Genomic DNA, 18,409 nt, shown 5'->3' with positions numbered 1-18,409 from the left:
TCTTTCATTTGGATAGTAGTATTCCAGAAGAATATTCTGGAAAAAATTTCTGGAATATTTAATATTTATTTATTATAGTTTGCTCATTGGGACCATTTAAATGAATTTATGGTATTTGTTCTGGAAAGTCAATTTTAATTTTAGAAAACAGATTCCTTAAGTGTACATTTTTAAAAAAGATTTGTATTTATTTTTAGAGAGGGGAAGGGAGGGAGAAAGAGAGGGAGAGAAACATCAACGTGTGGTTGCCTGTCACGCATTCCCAACTGGGGACCTGGCCCACAAGCCAGGCATGTGCCCTGACTGGGAATGGAACTGGCGACCCTTTGGTTCGCAGGCTGGCACTCAATCCACTGAGTCACACCATCCAGGGCTGGTGGTGTACATTTTAACATTGTTATGTAAAGGCAAAATTTTAGAACTCTAGAATGTACTCCAAATTTATTAGTTTAGAAGATATATTTTATATAGTATTATCCAATAGAACTTTCTGTGATGATAGAAATATTCTGTACCTATTATGTCCCATACGATAGCCACTATCCACATATGGTTATTTAGCACTTGAAGGTGGCTAGTGAGACAGAGAAAGTGAACTTTAAAAAAAAATCCTCACCTGAGACTTCTGCCAAGATGGAGGCGTAGGTGGAAACATTGTTCCTTCTCCCACAACCAAGTTTGAATACAACAAAGGTTTAGTAAACAAAGACACAGCCAAAGAATAGAAAAGTTGAACTATACAGAAGTCCAACAACAACGAACCATTCAACCGGGACTGGTAAGAGGGGCGGAGCCAGCAGCAAAGCAGGGTCAGGAAGGATCCCCTGCCCTGGGCGCGCAGTTGGACCGAGTGAGGGTGCCGGACAGGCTGACTACGGCGGTCACACATTCATGTGCAGTTAAACCAGCAGAGCAGTGAGCAGTGAGACAAACTGGGCAGGCCCCAGCAGGCGAACCCAGTGAGTACACAAGGCGACCGGCTGACCGAGGTCACATGTTCATGCGAAGTGGAATGGACGGTGCTCCCTGGCAGAGGGGAGCGCCATTGCTCCCCTTTGACCCCGCCCCCACATACAGCAGCACAACCCAGCAACTGAGTTGCCCCGCCCTGGTGAACACCTAGGGCTCCGCTCCTCATACATAACAGGCACGAACAGTCCAAAATATGGCTCAAGAAGAACTCAAAGCCCCAGAGCCCATAAATCTAAGTGACCAGGAAATAGCCAGCCTCTCAGATGCACAGTTCAAAACACTGGTGATCAGGATGCTCACAGAACTGGTTGATTATAGTCACGGATTAGAGGAACATATGAAGGCTAAACTAATTGAAATGAAGGGAGATGTCCAGGAGACCAATAGTGATGGAAAGGAAACTGGGACTCAAATCAAGGGGGTGGACCAGAAGGAAGGAAGAAATGACCAAAGAGGAAAAAGTGAAGTTACAAGAATTCAAAAAAATGAGAAGAGGCTTAGGAATCTCCAGGACATCTTTAAACATTCCAACATCCGAATTATAGGGGTGCCAGAAGGGGAGAAGAAACAGCCACGAGTGGGAAATGTATTGGAACAAATAATAAAGGAGAACTTCCCCAGTCTGGCAAAGGAAATAGACTTCCAGGAAGTCCAGGAAGCTCAGAGAGTCCCAAAGAAGTTGGACCCAAGGAGGAACACACCATGGCACATCATAATTACATTACCCAAGATTAAAATGAAGGAGAGAATCCTAGAAGCAGCAAGAGATAAGGGGACAGTCACCTACAAAGGAGTACCCATCAGACTGTCAGCGGATTTCTCAAAAGAGACCTTACAGGCAAGAAGGGGCTGGAAAGAAGTATTCCAAGTCATGAAATCCAAAGACCTACAGCCAAGATTGCTCTATCCAGCAAAGCTTTCATTTAGAATGGAAGGACAGATAAAGTGCTTCTCAGATAAGGTCAAGTTCAAGGAGTTCATCATCACCAAGCCCTTATTATATGAAATGTTAAAGGGACTTATATAAGAAAAAGAAGATGAAAAATATGAACAGTGAAAGGACAGCAAACTCACAGTTATTAAGAACCACACCTAAAACAAAAGCAAACCAAGAGGACAGCTAGATCAGGAGTGGAACCATAGAAATGAAGAATACATGGAGGGTTAGCAAAAGGGGAGTGGGAGGAGGAGAAGGGGGGAGAAGCCACAGAAAATAGCATAGACAGTAGGTAGAAAATAGGAGGAGGGCAAGAAGAGTAGGGGAAATATAGAATCTAAAGAACTTGAGACACGTGGTCATAAACTAAAGGGAGGGAGTGGTGGGGAAGGGGGTGTGCAGGGTGGAGGAGAATGAAGGGGGGGAATAGAATGACTCTAATGGTATAATCAATAAAATATATTTTAAAAAATCCTCACCTGAGGATATGTTTATTAATTTTAGAGAGAAAGGAAGTGGAGGTAGGTAGAGAGAAACATTGATTGGGTGTTTCCCACCATGCCCCAACCCAGGGATTGAACCCACAACCCTAGTGTGTACCCTGATTGGAGGTCAGACCTGCAGCCTTTTGGTGTAGGAATGGTGCCCAACCAACCGAGCCACTCTGCCAGGGCAGAAAGTGAACTTTTAATTTAATTTTATTTAAGTTTATAAAGGCAGACTGGTTCAAGAATAATGATATTTCAGTAGACTCAGAATGTATTTTTCAGATACTGTGTTGTTCCAGCTGAAGATTAGAGTTGCTTTGAGATTCAGACCTTTAATATGATGTATGCTGGGGGTTATTTTCTCTTTCTAGAATGGACTTCAGTGCAACAGGGAATTAAACTGAAATCATTACATTCTTTCACTTAACACTTTAGAGAATGTTTCTATCCAGCCCGTCTAAAGTTAGTGAATACTATGATAATAAATCGTTAATACTAAAATAAATAAATTTAAATAATGAGTTGTGGCTATAGTCAATATTTTAGACAGTGCAGGTGCAGACAGTACTTTATTAGACATTTAATACTACCAATAGTATATTCCACATCTGTCCTAGTCCTTAAATCTTAGTTCAGAGCTCAGCAACTAGACCACTCCCCATTAAAAAAAACTTTTAAAAAGATTTTATTTATTTAATTTTAAAAGGTGGGGAAGGGAGGGAGAAAGAGAGGGAGAGAAACAATGATTGGTTGCCTCTCTCACACCCCTAAATGGACATCTAAATCTGGTCTGCAACCCAAGAATGTACCCTAACTGGGAATTGAACTGAGAATCTTTTGGTTTGCAGGCTGGTACTTAATCCACTGAGCTACACCAGCCAGGGAATCCCATTCTCCCATTTTAACTAATCTCTTAACATAAAAGAGTTGAATTATAGAGGAATCTGTGTCTTCTAAATTGTGTGGATCCAGATTTATATTGGGTTAGTTCTAGAGCTTCATATAAGAAAAAGGTTCTGGCCCTGGCTGGTGTAGCTCAGTGGATTGAGCGTGGGCCTGCCAATCACACAAGAAAAAGGTTCTGTGTTCACAGTTTAGTCATCATTACCTATTCATGGATATTTTAAATACAACAGCTTTGAGATAGAATTTACATACTATATAATTTGCCCACTTAAAGAATATAATTCAGTAATTTTTTGTGTACTCAGAGTTATGTAACCATTACCACAATCAATATTAGAACATTTTCATCACCCCAGAAAGAAACCCCATACCTTTTGGCAGTGACTCTCATTCCCCCGCAACCCTCTAGTCTTAGGCTCCCCCAGTCTACTTTCTGTTGTATGAATTTGCTTTTTCTGGATATTTCATATAAATACAGTCATGTAACATGTGATCTTTCACTTAGTATAATGTTTGAAAGGTTCGTTTATGTTAAACATGTATCACACTTCATTCTTCTTTATTGCTGAATAATATCCCACTGTGTGGACATACCACCTTTTACTTATCCCTTCATCAGTTGATGAGCATTTATGTTGTTTCCCAGTTCTGGCTGTTGAGAATAGTGCTCCTGTGAACATGTACACATGAGGTTTGGGGTGGGCACATGTTTTCATTTCTTTTGGGGTCTGTATGTAAGAGTGAAATTGTTGGGTCAGACGATAACTCTACATTTAAAGAACCTGCTAGACTGTTTTCCAAAGTGGCTGTACCTTTTTACCATCCCACCAGCAGTGTATGAGGATTTTAATTTCTCTACATCTTTGCCAATACTGGCTGTTGTCTTTTTTTGATTATTCCATTCTGTGGTGTGAAGTGGTATCTCACTGTGGTTTTGGTTATCATTTCCCTAAAGACTAATGCCACGTACAGATTTTGAAACTGTCATTAAACATTTCAGTCTTCAGATAAAAATTACTGCCTTTTACTTGATATTTATTTGGTATGATTTACTTTAAAATTCCACATCTCCTCTTAACAGGGGATCTTTTGTAAGTTGTAAGATACGAAAGGAATTGGGATCTTTGATTAAGAGAATACTTCTCATTAGGAAAATGGAGTTAGCACTCAATATATTTTGTCAGTTCTGAGTTGGTAGTCTCCATACCTATATATACAGCAAAAGACCACACTCAAAAGTGGAAATACAAATATTTTTGAGAGTATTGGTGGGCAAGAAAGGGTTGATATTTTGGAAAATATCCTGAGAGTTAAAATTATTGAGGAGGCTTTGAATTTTTTGTACCCTGTATTCTTCTCTGTGTTGAATTTTTATATGAAAGGGACATACAATAAGTTTGTTTGTTTGCTTTCTTTCCTGTGATCCCTTTCCTTTGATATTCTTTAATTGCTATATTTTAAGGACATCTTTAGGGATAAGCAAGCTAAATTAACTCAAGGAGTTAAGAGTGCAGCTTTGATGAGGCAGAGGTTGTACACAGACCTGCTACGTTTCTGTGTAGAATGTCTGTTAGGATGCCTTTGATTGCAACTAAAGGGGCCTTCTCATTTAGGGAGAATCCTTAAAAAAACCCAAAGCCTGGTGCCAGCATTTTTCCACAAGTTCATGTGTGAACTTTTGTGTATTTTTACATATTTCAAAATACATGCAGCTCTATAACATCTTGGGTTTTTAGATTGCAAGAAACCTTTGGAAATCACCTAGTCATAACCTGTAACTTGTTTTTTTAACCTGTAACTTTGTAACTGAGGTGCATAGCAGAGACATAATTTGACTAAAAATATAGCTAAGTTACATAGTTAATGTACAGTGAGTACTTGGACAATATCGAATGAATAAATGTATAGTGAGTGAGTTGATGACAGAGCTGAGACTAGACACTGGTTCTCTTGACTCATACCCTGATGTTTTCCCTTCCTATTATGTCACTTTGCAGATAGCACTTGGAGATTTTGCTAGTTGTACCTGTAGAAATTCAGAGAGCCTTGGCTAGTGTGGCTTAGTGGGTTGAGCACCAGCCTGCAAACCAAAGGGTTGGTCCAGTTTGATTCCCAGTCAGGGCACGTGCTTGGGTTGAAGGCCAAGTCTCCAGTAGAGGGTGCACAAGAGGCAACCACACACTGATGTTTTTCTTCCTCTCTTTCTCCCCCCCTTCACCTCTGTCTAAAAATAAATAAATAAAGTCTGTAAAAAAATAAGAAAAGCAATCCAAGAGAAAACAAACAGGTAAATAGTCCACGCTTCTCTTCTGACATTTTCTTTGCAATATTTACAGCTGAAGGCAGGTACAATCTCTACACAGCGGATGGCAAATATATCTTCAAGGAAAGAGAATCATTTGATGGCAGAAACATTTTAAAGGTCAGTATGAAACAGAGTGAATTGGAAATCCATTGGCATGTGTCCTAAGTAAGCAAGGACAACAAGTCGGTCTCCTTTTAACAGTAAAGTATACTTTTCTCATTCTTCCCATGAGGCTCATTGACTGAAAGGGCCATTAAATTTTTTTTAATGTCCTAAAAGAAAAAGGAAATATTTTTGAGTCTGTTAAGGCTGTGGTACCTCTAAAGTATTTGAAATTGGTGATGATATAAGAAATAAGAATCCAACTATTTGGATCCATAGGAAAAGTTGATTTTAACCTGGTACATTTTACTCTGTATTTTATCTCTGGAGGTCTGAGTTTGCTTTTTTTTTTTTGAGTGACAAAATAATTGTTTGTCTTGTTCTAGTAGGTTTTCTCTTCTCTCACAAAATGATTCTCTAAAGTTGCTTCATAATCTATTTTTACTCAGAAATAGCTCATGTCCTAAAAAGTACGCAATCCAGTTCTGACTTTTGAGGCTTTGCTTTCTCCATGTTAAATTAATCCATGAAACTTAAATAAAAGGGGTTCTTCAGGATTGCATTTATCTTTCTCTCACAGACCACATTCTGTAATATCCACAATTTATGCCCTCTCTATCAGGTTAACATGCTCTTGTGTTTCTGGGCAGAGAGAAACATAAGTTGATATCAATGGAGAGGTGTGATTCTGCATTTTACTTGTTCTATAATGGCTTTAGGTTGTACATTTGCAAGGCCATGGGTGTTTTTTTAGAGCTGGGAGAGGCAGTGGGAGAGGGAGGGAAAGAGGCCAGGAGAGGAAAGGAGAGACAGAGAGAATGTGAATGCATATAAACACTTCAAAATTAGCTTTAGCTTTGGAAATGCTTTTGTTCTTCCTTCCCTACCTCATGCTCTGTTTCCTTATCTTGTCCCTTAACAGTTTTCTTCCTCAATGCCTGATGTGACCCTATTGCCTCTACTTAATGACATCACTCTTTAGCAGCTGCAAAGCCCACAGGGCAGTGACAGCATTCACTTAGGCAGACACTGCAGCTCCCACCATTAGGGCTATACTGAGTCCTTTTTCTTTATCTCTCTTCTTTTTGAATGTATGTGATATGAATGTGTTTCTTCCACTGTCTCATTTCTTTGGTGCTTTTTCAGTAGTATAGTTAATTACTTTGCTTTTTTGTTGCTGCTACTTGATTAAGAAGAAAAATTGAATGGGGAAAGAAATCTGTAGGAATGATTCAAATCATCTTGATTCTTTTGGAATTAGAAATAAAGCTCAGGAGATGTGTTGATTGGGAGATATTTTGGTATCTGCAAGAGGGAGGTGCCAGCAGACAGCCTGTGTGTGAGGTGGCTGTGTGACTATATGGATCTCTCACTTGATATTTAGTTTCTCTCATTTTGTTATGTCAGTTTTCCATTTAAAGATGCTTTGCCTTGAAATCTCCCTAACCACCCCAGTGATGGCATGAGTGTAGCTCCCTCTAGTGTTGACAAGGTCCTGCTATACCTACATCATCTATACCTGCAGCAGTATTACTGCCCTTATTCGTCCACACCTAATCAGACTGTTAAGAGTTGAGCCCTGCTCTGGCACTTGGAGATCATTTATTTAATTCAGTTCCACACTTTAATCCAACACAAGATCCAGCATGATTAAAGTGATTTGTCAAAGTTTATCACTAGTTAGTAGTAGGGTCTGAATCACAACAAAAATTTAAAACTAACAAATTGAAATTGTTTCTTCTGCTTCCCATAAAGATACTCAGTGTTTAGGTAGAGATTATTAGGTGTTTGAAATTGGGGGTATCTACCTGAACTGTGATAATGTGTGATGAAAACTTGTTCTTTAAATGTTGGGGTACTCGGTGTGCCACTTTGTCTAAAATTGTGGCTAATTAAGAAGTGGACTTTTGAACTGATTTTAATGTCAACACTAACAGAAATACTCACTGTGTACCACCTGCCAAACCACATGCCCTGCAGATAAAATGGTCGTTATGATATAATCCCCACGTCCAGGAGCTTCCTGTCTCGGAAGGGGTGTAGTGGTTCCTGGGCAGTTACAGTGTGAGTATGGAGGAATACCTTGGGATACACATCATCATAACAAAGCACCTTTGGTATAGTTTCCAGTATTTTACTACAGAAAACATGAAGATAACTTTTCAGCTGTGTTTAATCAAAGGAATTAATTTCTCTTTGAAATAAAGGTGGCACATGGCCTCTAGTAGTTACCTGCCAAATGCATAAGAGGTCATTACTATATTTGTGAAGTAGTTATAGCTGCCTACCTTTTGGAATTATCATGAATGGGCATGTCTTTGTCAAATAGAACATGAGAACCCATGGCTTCTGAAACTCTTGGGGAAAAAATTCTGAAAACCAGTGAATTATATATATATTTTTGTACCAGATATAATTACTATATTTAGAAAGGGGAAAAACTCAATTTCACTAGGAACTCACTTGGAATAAACAGAAAGGTTAACCGCATTGGTTGTTGAGGTTTAATTCAGTTGCAGTTAACTACTGTAGTTCATATGTGTGCAGCATATTAACAGCTACATAGGTCAAGGGCAGGGATGCTGGTGATGGGAAGCAGCCTTGGAAAAGAGTCAACTTCATCTCCATTCAAAGAGAAACAAAACAAGAAAGCAAGTCATTGCTCATTGCTGTAGGAATATAATGAATAACAACCAATTGAAATTCTCCTCCATGAAAAGAATTGGTCCTTTTGGCTCAATATAATATTATGTGTCTGGGTGCCTCAATAGGAAAAAATTCTACAAAGCTCTAGTGACTTAGAAGTGGAAGCCACATTGTTCTTTTGCACAGCGCTTGTGAGGGTTGTTGCAGGTGTAATAAACTAGTACTTGGTTATTTCTAGTTAAAATAAGACTTTTCCTACCCTAAAAGGACTTCAAAAGAACTGAACACTAAAGAATAATTCTCCTGTGTTTTTCAAACCAGAAAAGGAAGAATCATATTTAGTTAGGGTGTTTTTTTCTTGATAGAAGACTGACAGATAACTCTGAAGGAGGATGCTATTTGTTTATCCATAAACAGTGTTAAAATTATGCTGACCTAAAGACACACTGCCAGGAAATAACTGTTCCCTTGCTATCTAGAAGGACTATGGTCATTAGCTGCCAGCTTCTGGGGAGAAAAATGGCTTTAATGGCAGTCTATTTGGGGGACTTAGGAAATGGTCTTAAGCAGTAGAATCAGTATTCCGGGAGTGTGCTCACAGTGGATTGAACAGGGTACAGTATTAACTGTTCAAAAGCATCGTTCTAACTGCAGAGTGGAGAAGAGACATCAGAGCCCAATGTCCTACTCACCAGAGGAGGTGGTTTGGTACAAATGAAGGCATAGCAATATATTTGGGAGGGAACAAGGAAGTACTACAAGTCCAAAATCAAAGCACACCGTGAAAGTGCTGTTTCTTTAGACAGTTAAAAGTCCTGGGAAATATAAGCCAAATAAAAAGGAAATGAATTTGTGCCTCTTCCACTTAATGTGTAATAATCTTTAAATTTAGAAAAAGAGGAAATTTGCAGTATTTAACTATATTAATTTTAATGCTTTACTTGGAAATATGTTTTAAGTCTATCTAGCCACATTGAGACTTTTCTTGAAAGATATAAATAAGAGTAAGGCAAGTTTTTTTGTTTTGTTTTGTTTTTGGTTTTGTTCCATCTTTGCTCCTTAAGGTCTTTAAAAGGACAGCTGGAATGAATAAATTTAAAGTAGATCTTTAGTTTGCTTTATTAAAGAAGTTTCTGTAAAAGAAGCTGTTTAAAAATACATGCTATTTATTCTTTTTTGGTGATATATAAAGGTACATAAAACATGTATGTACTGCTAAACACATAATGAATACAGGGAACAGTGTAACTACTACCAAGGTCATGTTCCTCCTTGGCCCACTATTTAGTCTGTTTGTTCAAAGGTAACAAAGGCACGATTAAGTTCTTAAACAATCTCAGTGAAGAGGCTAGATTTGAATAATTCTTTTGTTTTGAAGTATTAGAATAGTATTGAAAAGAGTATTTTTTGGTTTTAGGGAATAGAGGGGAGACTGAGAACTGTGTAGTAATTTTTAAAGAAAAGATACTAATGTTTACAAAGGAAGACTAGTACTTCCTTTGTAAGATAGAAAGTACTGTATATTTCTAAGGAAAAAGACAAAACATTGTGTTTTTACTATCCAATCAACAGTCAGTTGTATACTGTTCCTGCAAATTACTTTTTAGTCATATGGCTCTTTAGATTTTTTTTCCCAAAACTTAACTTTTTCAGAAAGCCTTGCCTTGAGGGTCTATCACCAAATGTTCCATTGCACTGTTATATCAGCATAAATAACAGCATTGAAGGTACACTAAAGCTACTATCTCTCCTTACCACCATAGCTGTGGTGTCATTCTTACTACCTGGTGTAACTATAACTTTACATTTTAATTTTATGTAAGTAAAGTTACTAAGCAGGTGTCACTTCCTTTCTAGGCTGTTTATGCTTGTATATGGTTGACACTTACTAAATTCAGGTCACTTGGCCATGCTAATATTTTGTAACAGTGTTTATCTATAGCATTGAAAGCAATCATATTATTATTGACAACCATGTGATGTATACAACTTGTTAAGGAGCAAATGTACAACTTTCTGAACAATTTCACTTGGAAAATAAAAATAAGATGTTATGAAAAAGGTCAGTTAGAGAATAAGAGAGCCCATGGAAATTATATAGTATATACACTGACAAATACATATACTCAATTAAGGAAGATAAAGTTAAACCCCTGGCAAAGGTAAAGAATAGAAAATATGAGGGAAAATATGACAAAGATGATCCTCAGGTATTGCAAAAGTTAACTATTAGGGTTCTAACAGTAGAAAATAGACCTCGAGGTCTTAAACTTGAATGAAGCAATCTCTGGACTGGCTGTAGCAGGTGCTGGGCAGTAGCAAAGAAAAATTCTCTTTCATAGAAAGTTTCTTCACCCTCTGCCTAGAAATATTCCTCCAAGGAATGCCCCTCAAATGGCCAGTACACAGTCAAAGATAATCAGGCATATGTGGAAACCACTCTCATGAGCAGAGAAACATCAAAAACTCATAAAGACATGAGAGTTATCAGACTTAGGCTAAAAACAGCTATGCCTACTGTGTTCAAAGAAATAAAAGCCAAGCTTAAATTTTTATTAGGTAATTGGGAATTATTAGAAAAGAAAAGTGATGTAACTGTTTTGGAGAAAAACCAAATAGAAATTCTAGAACTGTAAAATGCTGTGTGAATGAAACTAAGTGCTCAGTGATGGATTCGACAGCAAATTAGGCATTAGCTGAAGAGGGAGTAGTGAACTGAAGTTGGGTCGGATGAAGTTACTCAGAATGTGGCATGCACAGAGGGAATAAAAGTTAACACATGAGGGAATAAGAGACATCAAGGATAGAGTGAGAAGATCTAAAATATACTCAATTGGAGTTCCAGGAGAGAGTACAGGGAATGGGACAGAGCTCAAGAAAGACACCAATCTGTAGATTAAAGAAGCCAAATGAATTCCAAACAGGAGTTCTCTTAAGAGGTTTTATATCCTTTTCTTTCTTACAACTTATGGACATTAACCAGATATACTTGTTGGCAGAATGCATGTTATGAAGAACAGAACCAAGGAAATTAAGCTAAAGAATGCTTTTCTTTTTTTTAAGACTTTATTTATTTATCTTTAGAGGGGAAGGGAAGGAGAGAAGAAGAGAGGGATCAATGTATGGTTGCCCCTCGTGAGTCCCCTGTTGGGAACTGGCCTGCAACCCAGGCATGTGCCCTGACTGGGAATTGAACCACAATCGTGTGGTTCGCAGGCCTGTGCTCAATCCACTGAGCTATGCCAGCCAGGGCTAAAGAATGCTTTTCTTAAAGTTGGATATTAAAAAAAGGATAAAAGGTAATCAGAAATTATTTTTACTATTCTTGTAACTTTTCTCTAAATTTGAAACTATGTCAAAAAAAATTTAAAAAGAAAGAAGGAAAGAGAGACAGACATGTACTTAGGAGGGGAATAGGTTACAAGCCATTTGTTCAGTGTGTATATTTTCTTAAAGTCACTTTACAGAGAAGTCTTTGTGGAGTCTTAGCTGTGTTTTGTTCCCGTGTTTAGGATAGATGCAAGTTTTAACTGCTGATCTTACTACAAAAATTGGGCCATATGATTTCAAAGGGTAAAAATGTGTGTGTGTGTGTGTAACAATTTCCTGATGAGAATGTCTAATATTAGAACAAGCTACTAAGAAAATAGATGCATCTTTCATTAGAGTATTTTTTCTTTTGTTTAAAGAAATGAGAGTCCGTTTCTCTGTAAAGCCATTCTTCCTACCATCATCCCTCTCAAACTATTCTATATGCAATTCCCTGAAACCACCCTGCCCCTGTAGTTCAGTTGGTTAGAATGTTGCCCTGTTATGCCAAGGTCGTGGGTTTGAACTCTGGTCAGGGCGCATATAGGAAGCAACCAATGGATGCATAAATAAGGGGAACAGCGAATCAATGGTTCTCTCTCTCTCTGTGTGTAAAAAAAAATCAATTAAATTCCCTGAAAGCTATCTCTTACCTCTATTGTTGTACTTAAACAGCAATGTAAAAAGTCACTGGTAGCCTCTATTCGTTCAGTACTTTGACCTACTTTTACTTTTTCCTAGTAATCACATTGAGAGTATCAAGCCCTTTTCTCCATCAAATGCTGTCTTCTCTTGGCTTCCATGGCAGTTGTCTCTCCTGGAGTATTTCCTGCCTCTGAATCTACTTTTAAAAAATTCACTGCCTTATGTGGCTACTCCCTAGGGTTTAGTTTTTATCTGTGTTTTTCTTTTATTGTGATCCTGTTCTTTCCAAATGCTACTCATTCTTTAAAGCCCAATATAGATATCACCCCTCTTAACTTTGGTTTTGCATCGACCTGTTACGTGCCCTCAGTGCTTAGCAATATGTCTTGTGTGAGCAAACACTGAGGAAGTTTTTTGGATGACTAAAACTGTTTTCCATAGAAATCAGATTTTGGAAGAGAAGAAAAGGATTTTGTTTGTCAAAGGGGTATTTTTTGCACTGTGCTTGAGGTAAACTCTTGTGGGGGTGTCCAACCTTTTGTTGTCTCTGGGCCACACATTAAATACAAAAACGCTAAAAAAAACTGAGGAGCAGATAAAAAGTTTTAAGTAAGTTTATGATTTTGTGTTGGGCCGCATGCAGGATGCAGGCCCCAGGTCGGACACCCCTGTTAGTGCATGAGCGGCAAACTGTGGTCCGAGGGGGAAATATGCCCTGTCACCTGTTTTGTGTATGGCCCTCAAATTGTGAATGTTTTATATATATTATAAAGATTTTATTTATTTATTTTTAGAGACAGGAGAAGCAGGGGAGAAAGAGGGACAGAAACATCCATGTGGGAGAGAAACATCTATTGGTTGCCTGTCACACGCCGTCAACTGGGGTTCTGTGCCGACTGGAAATGGAACTGGTGACTTTTCAGTTTCCAACCCACTGAGCCACACTAGTTTTTATATTTTTTTAAAGGTTGAAAAAAAGAGGTGAATAATATTTCATGACATGTAAAAATTATATGAAACTTAAATGTCAGGATCAATAAATGAAATTTTATCGAACACAGCCGTCCTTGTTTGCTCACATACTGCCCGACTGCTTTGGTGCTGCAGTGCTGGAGTTGCGTGGTTGTGATGCAGCTCACACGGCCCTTCCCTCATGGAAGGGTTTCCTGCCCCTGCCTTAAAGGTCAGAGTTTAGTTTAATTTTCTTTCTGCTTTATGATTAGATATCATGCTCATACTTAATGGAGCTTGAAGATATACTATTATATCATATATATTAACAATACTCAATCCTATTGAATTTCTCTTTATTTGAATCTTTTCTAGAAAATGTTTTTTTTTTTAATTTTAAGATTTTATTTGTTTATCTTTAGAGGGGAAGGGAAGGAGAGAGGGAGAGGATCAATGTATGGTTGCCTCTCGTGCATCCCCTGCTGGGAACTGGCCTGCAACCCAGGCATGTGCCCTGGCTGGGAATCGAACTGTGATCCTCTGGTTCACAGGCCCGTGCTCAATCCACTGAGCTACACCAGCCAGGGTGGAATACTGAACTTTTTAAGAAAGGATTATATTTATTTTGAGAGAGAGAGGAAAGGAGGGAGAAAGAAAGGGAGAGAAATATCCATATGTGTTGCCTCTTGAGCGCCCCACACTGGGGACCTGGCCCACAACCCAGGCATATGCCCTGGCTGGAAATTGAACCGGTGACCCTTTGCTTTGCAGTCTGGCGCTCAATTCAGTGAGCCACACCAGCCAGGGCAGGAATACTGAACTTTTAAGTAAGTTGTGCTAATTTTATAATTAGCATGGATATCAGAAAAAAGTGGAGTTTAGGAAGGAACCTTTGATAAGACCTCTTGCCAAAATATGGTCTGTGTTACATTGCTGTATTAGTGATAAAATATGGCTCCACCTCTATTCTTGATCATTAAAAGACAAAATTCATGAAAATACTATTAGGAAACTATTAGGGGCTTTTTATATTTTGCTAATAATAGAAAAAACATACTATATATTAAAGATCTGAAAGACTTCTTACAGGTTTCTTAGCACATCAGAAATATTTTTTAAAAGTGCAGTTTGAAATGCTTCAGTTTGGTTTTGTACGTTCATATTTTAGGCAATTGGGTTAGAGTAGGGGTGTGAGGAAGATGCAAATTGAAGTAGTACCGTATTTTTCAGACCATGAGATGCACCTAGGTTTTAGAGGAGGACAAAAGGAGAAAAATTTTGAAGCAAAAAATGTGGTAAAATATTTGATAACATAAATAACATAATTCACCAATGTAAATGTAAACAGAACTCAACAGCAGCATTAACAACCATTATTCCTCCAAAATGGAGGAGGGGGTGCATCTTATAGTCCAAAAAATACAGTATATCACCAGAACTTTTCCTCAGGCCCTAGCAGGTGTGGCTCAGTTGGTTGGAACATCTTCCTGTAAACCAGAAGGTTTGATTCCAGGTTAAGGCACAGATGAGAGGCAGCCTAATTGATGTTTCTGTCCTTCCCTTCCACTTTCTCTAAAAATCAGCATGCATGTTCTCGGGTGAGGAAAAATATAAACAAAAACAAAAAAACTGTTCCTCAGAATTTGTTTACGTGTCACTTTGCCTGGAAAGTGAGTCTCAAAAACATTAGTGAGGGCAACCAAAGATATGTCTATCAGTAAGGTGGAAACCATTGTTAAAATTAGACAGGAAAGTGAGCAATTGGCTGGTTTTTGACAAAAGTCAACATCTGTTCTCAAAGATGCACCTCTCCTGGTATGTTGCTATCTGTTTGGATACTATGTGTTTTTCTTCCTTCACTGTCTTTTAAATTTGTGGTTACTGGTTGTTCATCTTTGCAGTCATCTGGGACTACTTCTCAGTGCTGTGTTGGCTCAGGCAGGGAGGGATGGACTTGAAGGGTTTAACCTACACAGTAACAACAAACAGACCATGGTTTGACAAAGAAAATGAGTAGAAAAAAAATTAAGAGATTAAATTACTTTTCTCAAAATTATTTGTTTCTTATCAGGATGAAAAATAAATATTTTACTGAATACCTAGTTAAATACCAAGCTAGAGTCTTGGTGTATTTGGGAAAGGGAGACAATATTTATTTGTCTTTGTCCCTTTTATATCACTCCTATGAACTCTTTCAACAGGGTGTCTGTTCTTATTGTGGGAAATACTCATCTCTTTTAGGAATTCATTTCTGGGGGTCCAGTCATATCATTTCGGGTATAGTTCACAAATGAAGTGAGTCTGGTTATGGTTCACTTTGTATTTATTGTTTTTTTTTAAGATTTTATTTGTTTATTTATCTTTAGAGGGGAAGGAGAGAGGGAGAGAAACAATGTATGGTTGCCTCTCATGCGTCCCCTGCTGGGAACTGGCCCGCAACCCAGGCATGTGCCCTGACTGGGAATCGAACCGCGATCGTCTGGTTCGCAGGCCCGCGCTCAATCCACTGAGCTACGCCAGCCAGGGCTATTGTGTTTTTTTTTAGTTGTAAAATATATATAAGCCCTGGCTGGCGTAGCTCAGTGGATTGAGCGCGGGCCTGCGAACCAGACGATCGCGGTTCGATTCCCAGTCAGGGCACATGCCTGGGTTGCGGGCCAGTTCCCAGCAGGGGACGCATGAGAGGCAACCATACATTGTTTCTCTCCCTCTCTCCTTCCCCTCTAAAGATAAATAAACAAATAAAATCTTAAAAAAAAACAATAAATACAAAGTGAACCATAACCAGACTCACTTCATTTGTGAACTATACCCGAAATGATATGACTGGACCCCCAGAAATGAATTCCTAAAAGAGATGAGTATTTCCCACAATAAGAACAGACACCCTGTTGAAAGAGTTCATAGGAGTGATATAAAAGGGACAAAGACAAATAAATATTGTCTCCCTTTCCCAAATACACCAAGACTCTAGCTTGGTATTTAACTAGGTATTCAGTAAAATATTTATTTTTCATCCTGATAAGAAACAAATAATTTTGAGAAAAGTAATTTAATCTCTTAATTTTTTTTCTACTCATTTTCTTTGTCAAACCATGGTCTGTTTGTTGTTACTGTGTAGGTTAAACCCTTCAAGTCCATCCCTCCCTGCCTGAGCCAACACAGCACTGAGAAGTAGTCCCAGATGACTGCAAAGATGAACAACCAGTAACCACAAATTTAAAAGACAGTGAAGGAAGAAAAACACATAGTATCCAAACAGATAGCAACATACCAGGAGAGGTGCATCTTTGAGAACAGATGTTGACTTTTGTCAAAAACCAGCCAATTGCTCACTTTCCTGTCTAATTTTAACAATGGTTTCCACCTTACTGATAGACATATCTTTGGTTGCCCTCACTAATGTTTTTGAGACTCACTTTCCAGGCAAAGTGACACGTAAACAAATTCTGAGGAACAGTTTTTTTGTTTTTGTTTATATTTTTCCTCACCCGAGAACATGCATGCTGATTTTTAGAGAAAGTGGAAGGGAAGGACAGAAACATCAATTAGGCTGCCTCTCATCTGTGCCTTAACCTGGAATCAAACCTTCTGGTTTACAGGAAGATGTTCCAACCAACTGAGCCACACCTGCTAGGGCCTGAGGAAAAGTTCTGGTGATATACTGTATTTTTTGGACTATAAGATGCACCCCCTCCTCCATTTTGGAGGAATAATGGTTGTTAATGCTGCTGTTGAGTTCTGTTTACATTTACATTGGTGAATTATGTTATTTATGTTATCAAATATTTTACCACATTTTTTGCTTCAAAATTTTTCTCCTTTTGTCCTCCTCTAAAACCTAGGTGCATCTCATGGTCTGAAAAATACGGTACTACTTCAATTTGCATCTTCCTCACACCCCTACTCTAACCCAATTGCCTAAAATATGAACGTACAAAACCAAACTGAAGCATTTCAAACTGCACTTTTAAAAAATATTTCTGATGTGCTAAGAAACCTGTAAGAAGTCTTTCAGATCTTTAATATATAGTATGTTTTTTCTATTATTAGCAAAATATAAAAAGCCCCTAATAGTTTCCTAATAGTATTTTCATGAATTTTGTCTTTTAATGATCAAGAATAGAGGTGGAGCCATATTTTATCACTAATACAGCAATGTAACACAGACCATATTTTGGCAAGAGGTCTTATCAAAGGTTCCTTCCTAAACTCCACTTTTTTCTGATATCCATGCTAATTNGTTTAAAGATGTCCTGGAGGTTCCTAAGCCTCTCCTCATTTTTTTGAATTCTCATTTCTTCATTCCTTTCTGGTGGGATGTTTTGTTCTTCCTTCTGGTCCATTCCATTGATTTGAGTCCCAGTTTCCTTTCCATCACTATTGGTTTCCTGTGCATCTCCCTTCATTTCAATTAGTTTAGCCTTCATATGTTCCTCTAATTTGTGACTATAATCTACCAGTTCTGTGAGCATCCTGATAAATAGTGTCTTGAATTGTGCTTCTGAGAGGCTAGCAATTTCTCGGTCGTTTAGAGTTATTGGCTCTGGGACTTTGAATTCTTCTTGCACCATCTTTTGGGCTGTTCGTGCCTGTTCTGTAGCAGGATCAGAGCCCTAAAGTGTTCACTAGAACAGGGCAACTAAGTCGCTGGGTTGTGACGTTGTATGTGGGGGCGGGGCCAAAGAAGGACAATGGCTTCCCGTCTGCCACCTGCCACCGCAGCCCCGGCGCCGCAGCCACCACCGTAGCCACCACCGTCACCAGGCCCACGCATTTCGTTCCACTGCACGTGAGTGTGCCACTGCCGTCAGCCCTCCACCACTGGGTTCGCCCACTGGGGCCTGTGTGGTCCGTCTCACTGTGCGTGAATGTGCGACCGCGGTCTGTCTGCCCCACACCCCGACTGGTTCCGGGCTGCCTGCGCACCTAGGTCGGGTGATCTGTCCTGCCCGACCCAGCTCCGCTGCTGGCTCCGCCTCTCTTACTGTCCCCGTTGAACGGTTGGTCTTTGGGTGTGTCCTAGTTCTCCAAACCTTTGTTGTGTTCAAATTTGGTTGTGGGAGAAGGCACAGTGTTTCCACCTATGCCTCCATCTTGGCGGAAGATAAATTGTAGAGGTCTTGTAGCTCCTGATGTATGTGTGGG

The 18,409-nt window shown here is 38.9% G+C and overlaps 1 protein-coding gene across 5 annotated transcripts in view; it reads left to right on the top strand.

Moving 5' to 3' along the window:
• The window catches only part of ASCC1 (activating signal cointegrator 1 complex subunit 1), a 152,379-nt gene that overhangs the window by 111,639 nt on the left and 22,331 nt on the right, over positions 1–18,409 (top strand). For all 5 annotated transcript variants that reach the window (XM_037055838.1, XM_037055839.1, XM_037055837.1 and 2 more), the window contains one exon: positions 5,640–5,725. In XM_037055838.1, the coding sequence (XP_036911733.1) occupies positions 5,640–5,725 (86 nt within the window). The remainder of the gene's footprint in view (positions 1–5,639; positions 5,726–18,409) is intronic.

This window comes from Sturnira hondurensis, unplaced genomic scaffold (genome assembly GCF_014824575.4).
Source record: "Sturnira hondurensis isolate 20B ecotype Veracruz unplaced genomic scaffold, ASM1482457v3 Scaffold0008761, whole genome shotgun sequence".
Taxonomy (NCBI): domain Eukaryota; kingdom Metazoa; phylum Chordata; class Mammalia; order Chiroptera; family Phyllostomidae; genus Sturnira; species Sturnira hondurensis.
Note: the sequence above shows the minus strand (reverse complement) of the source record. Positions and strands in the feature narration are given on the sequence as shown.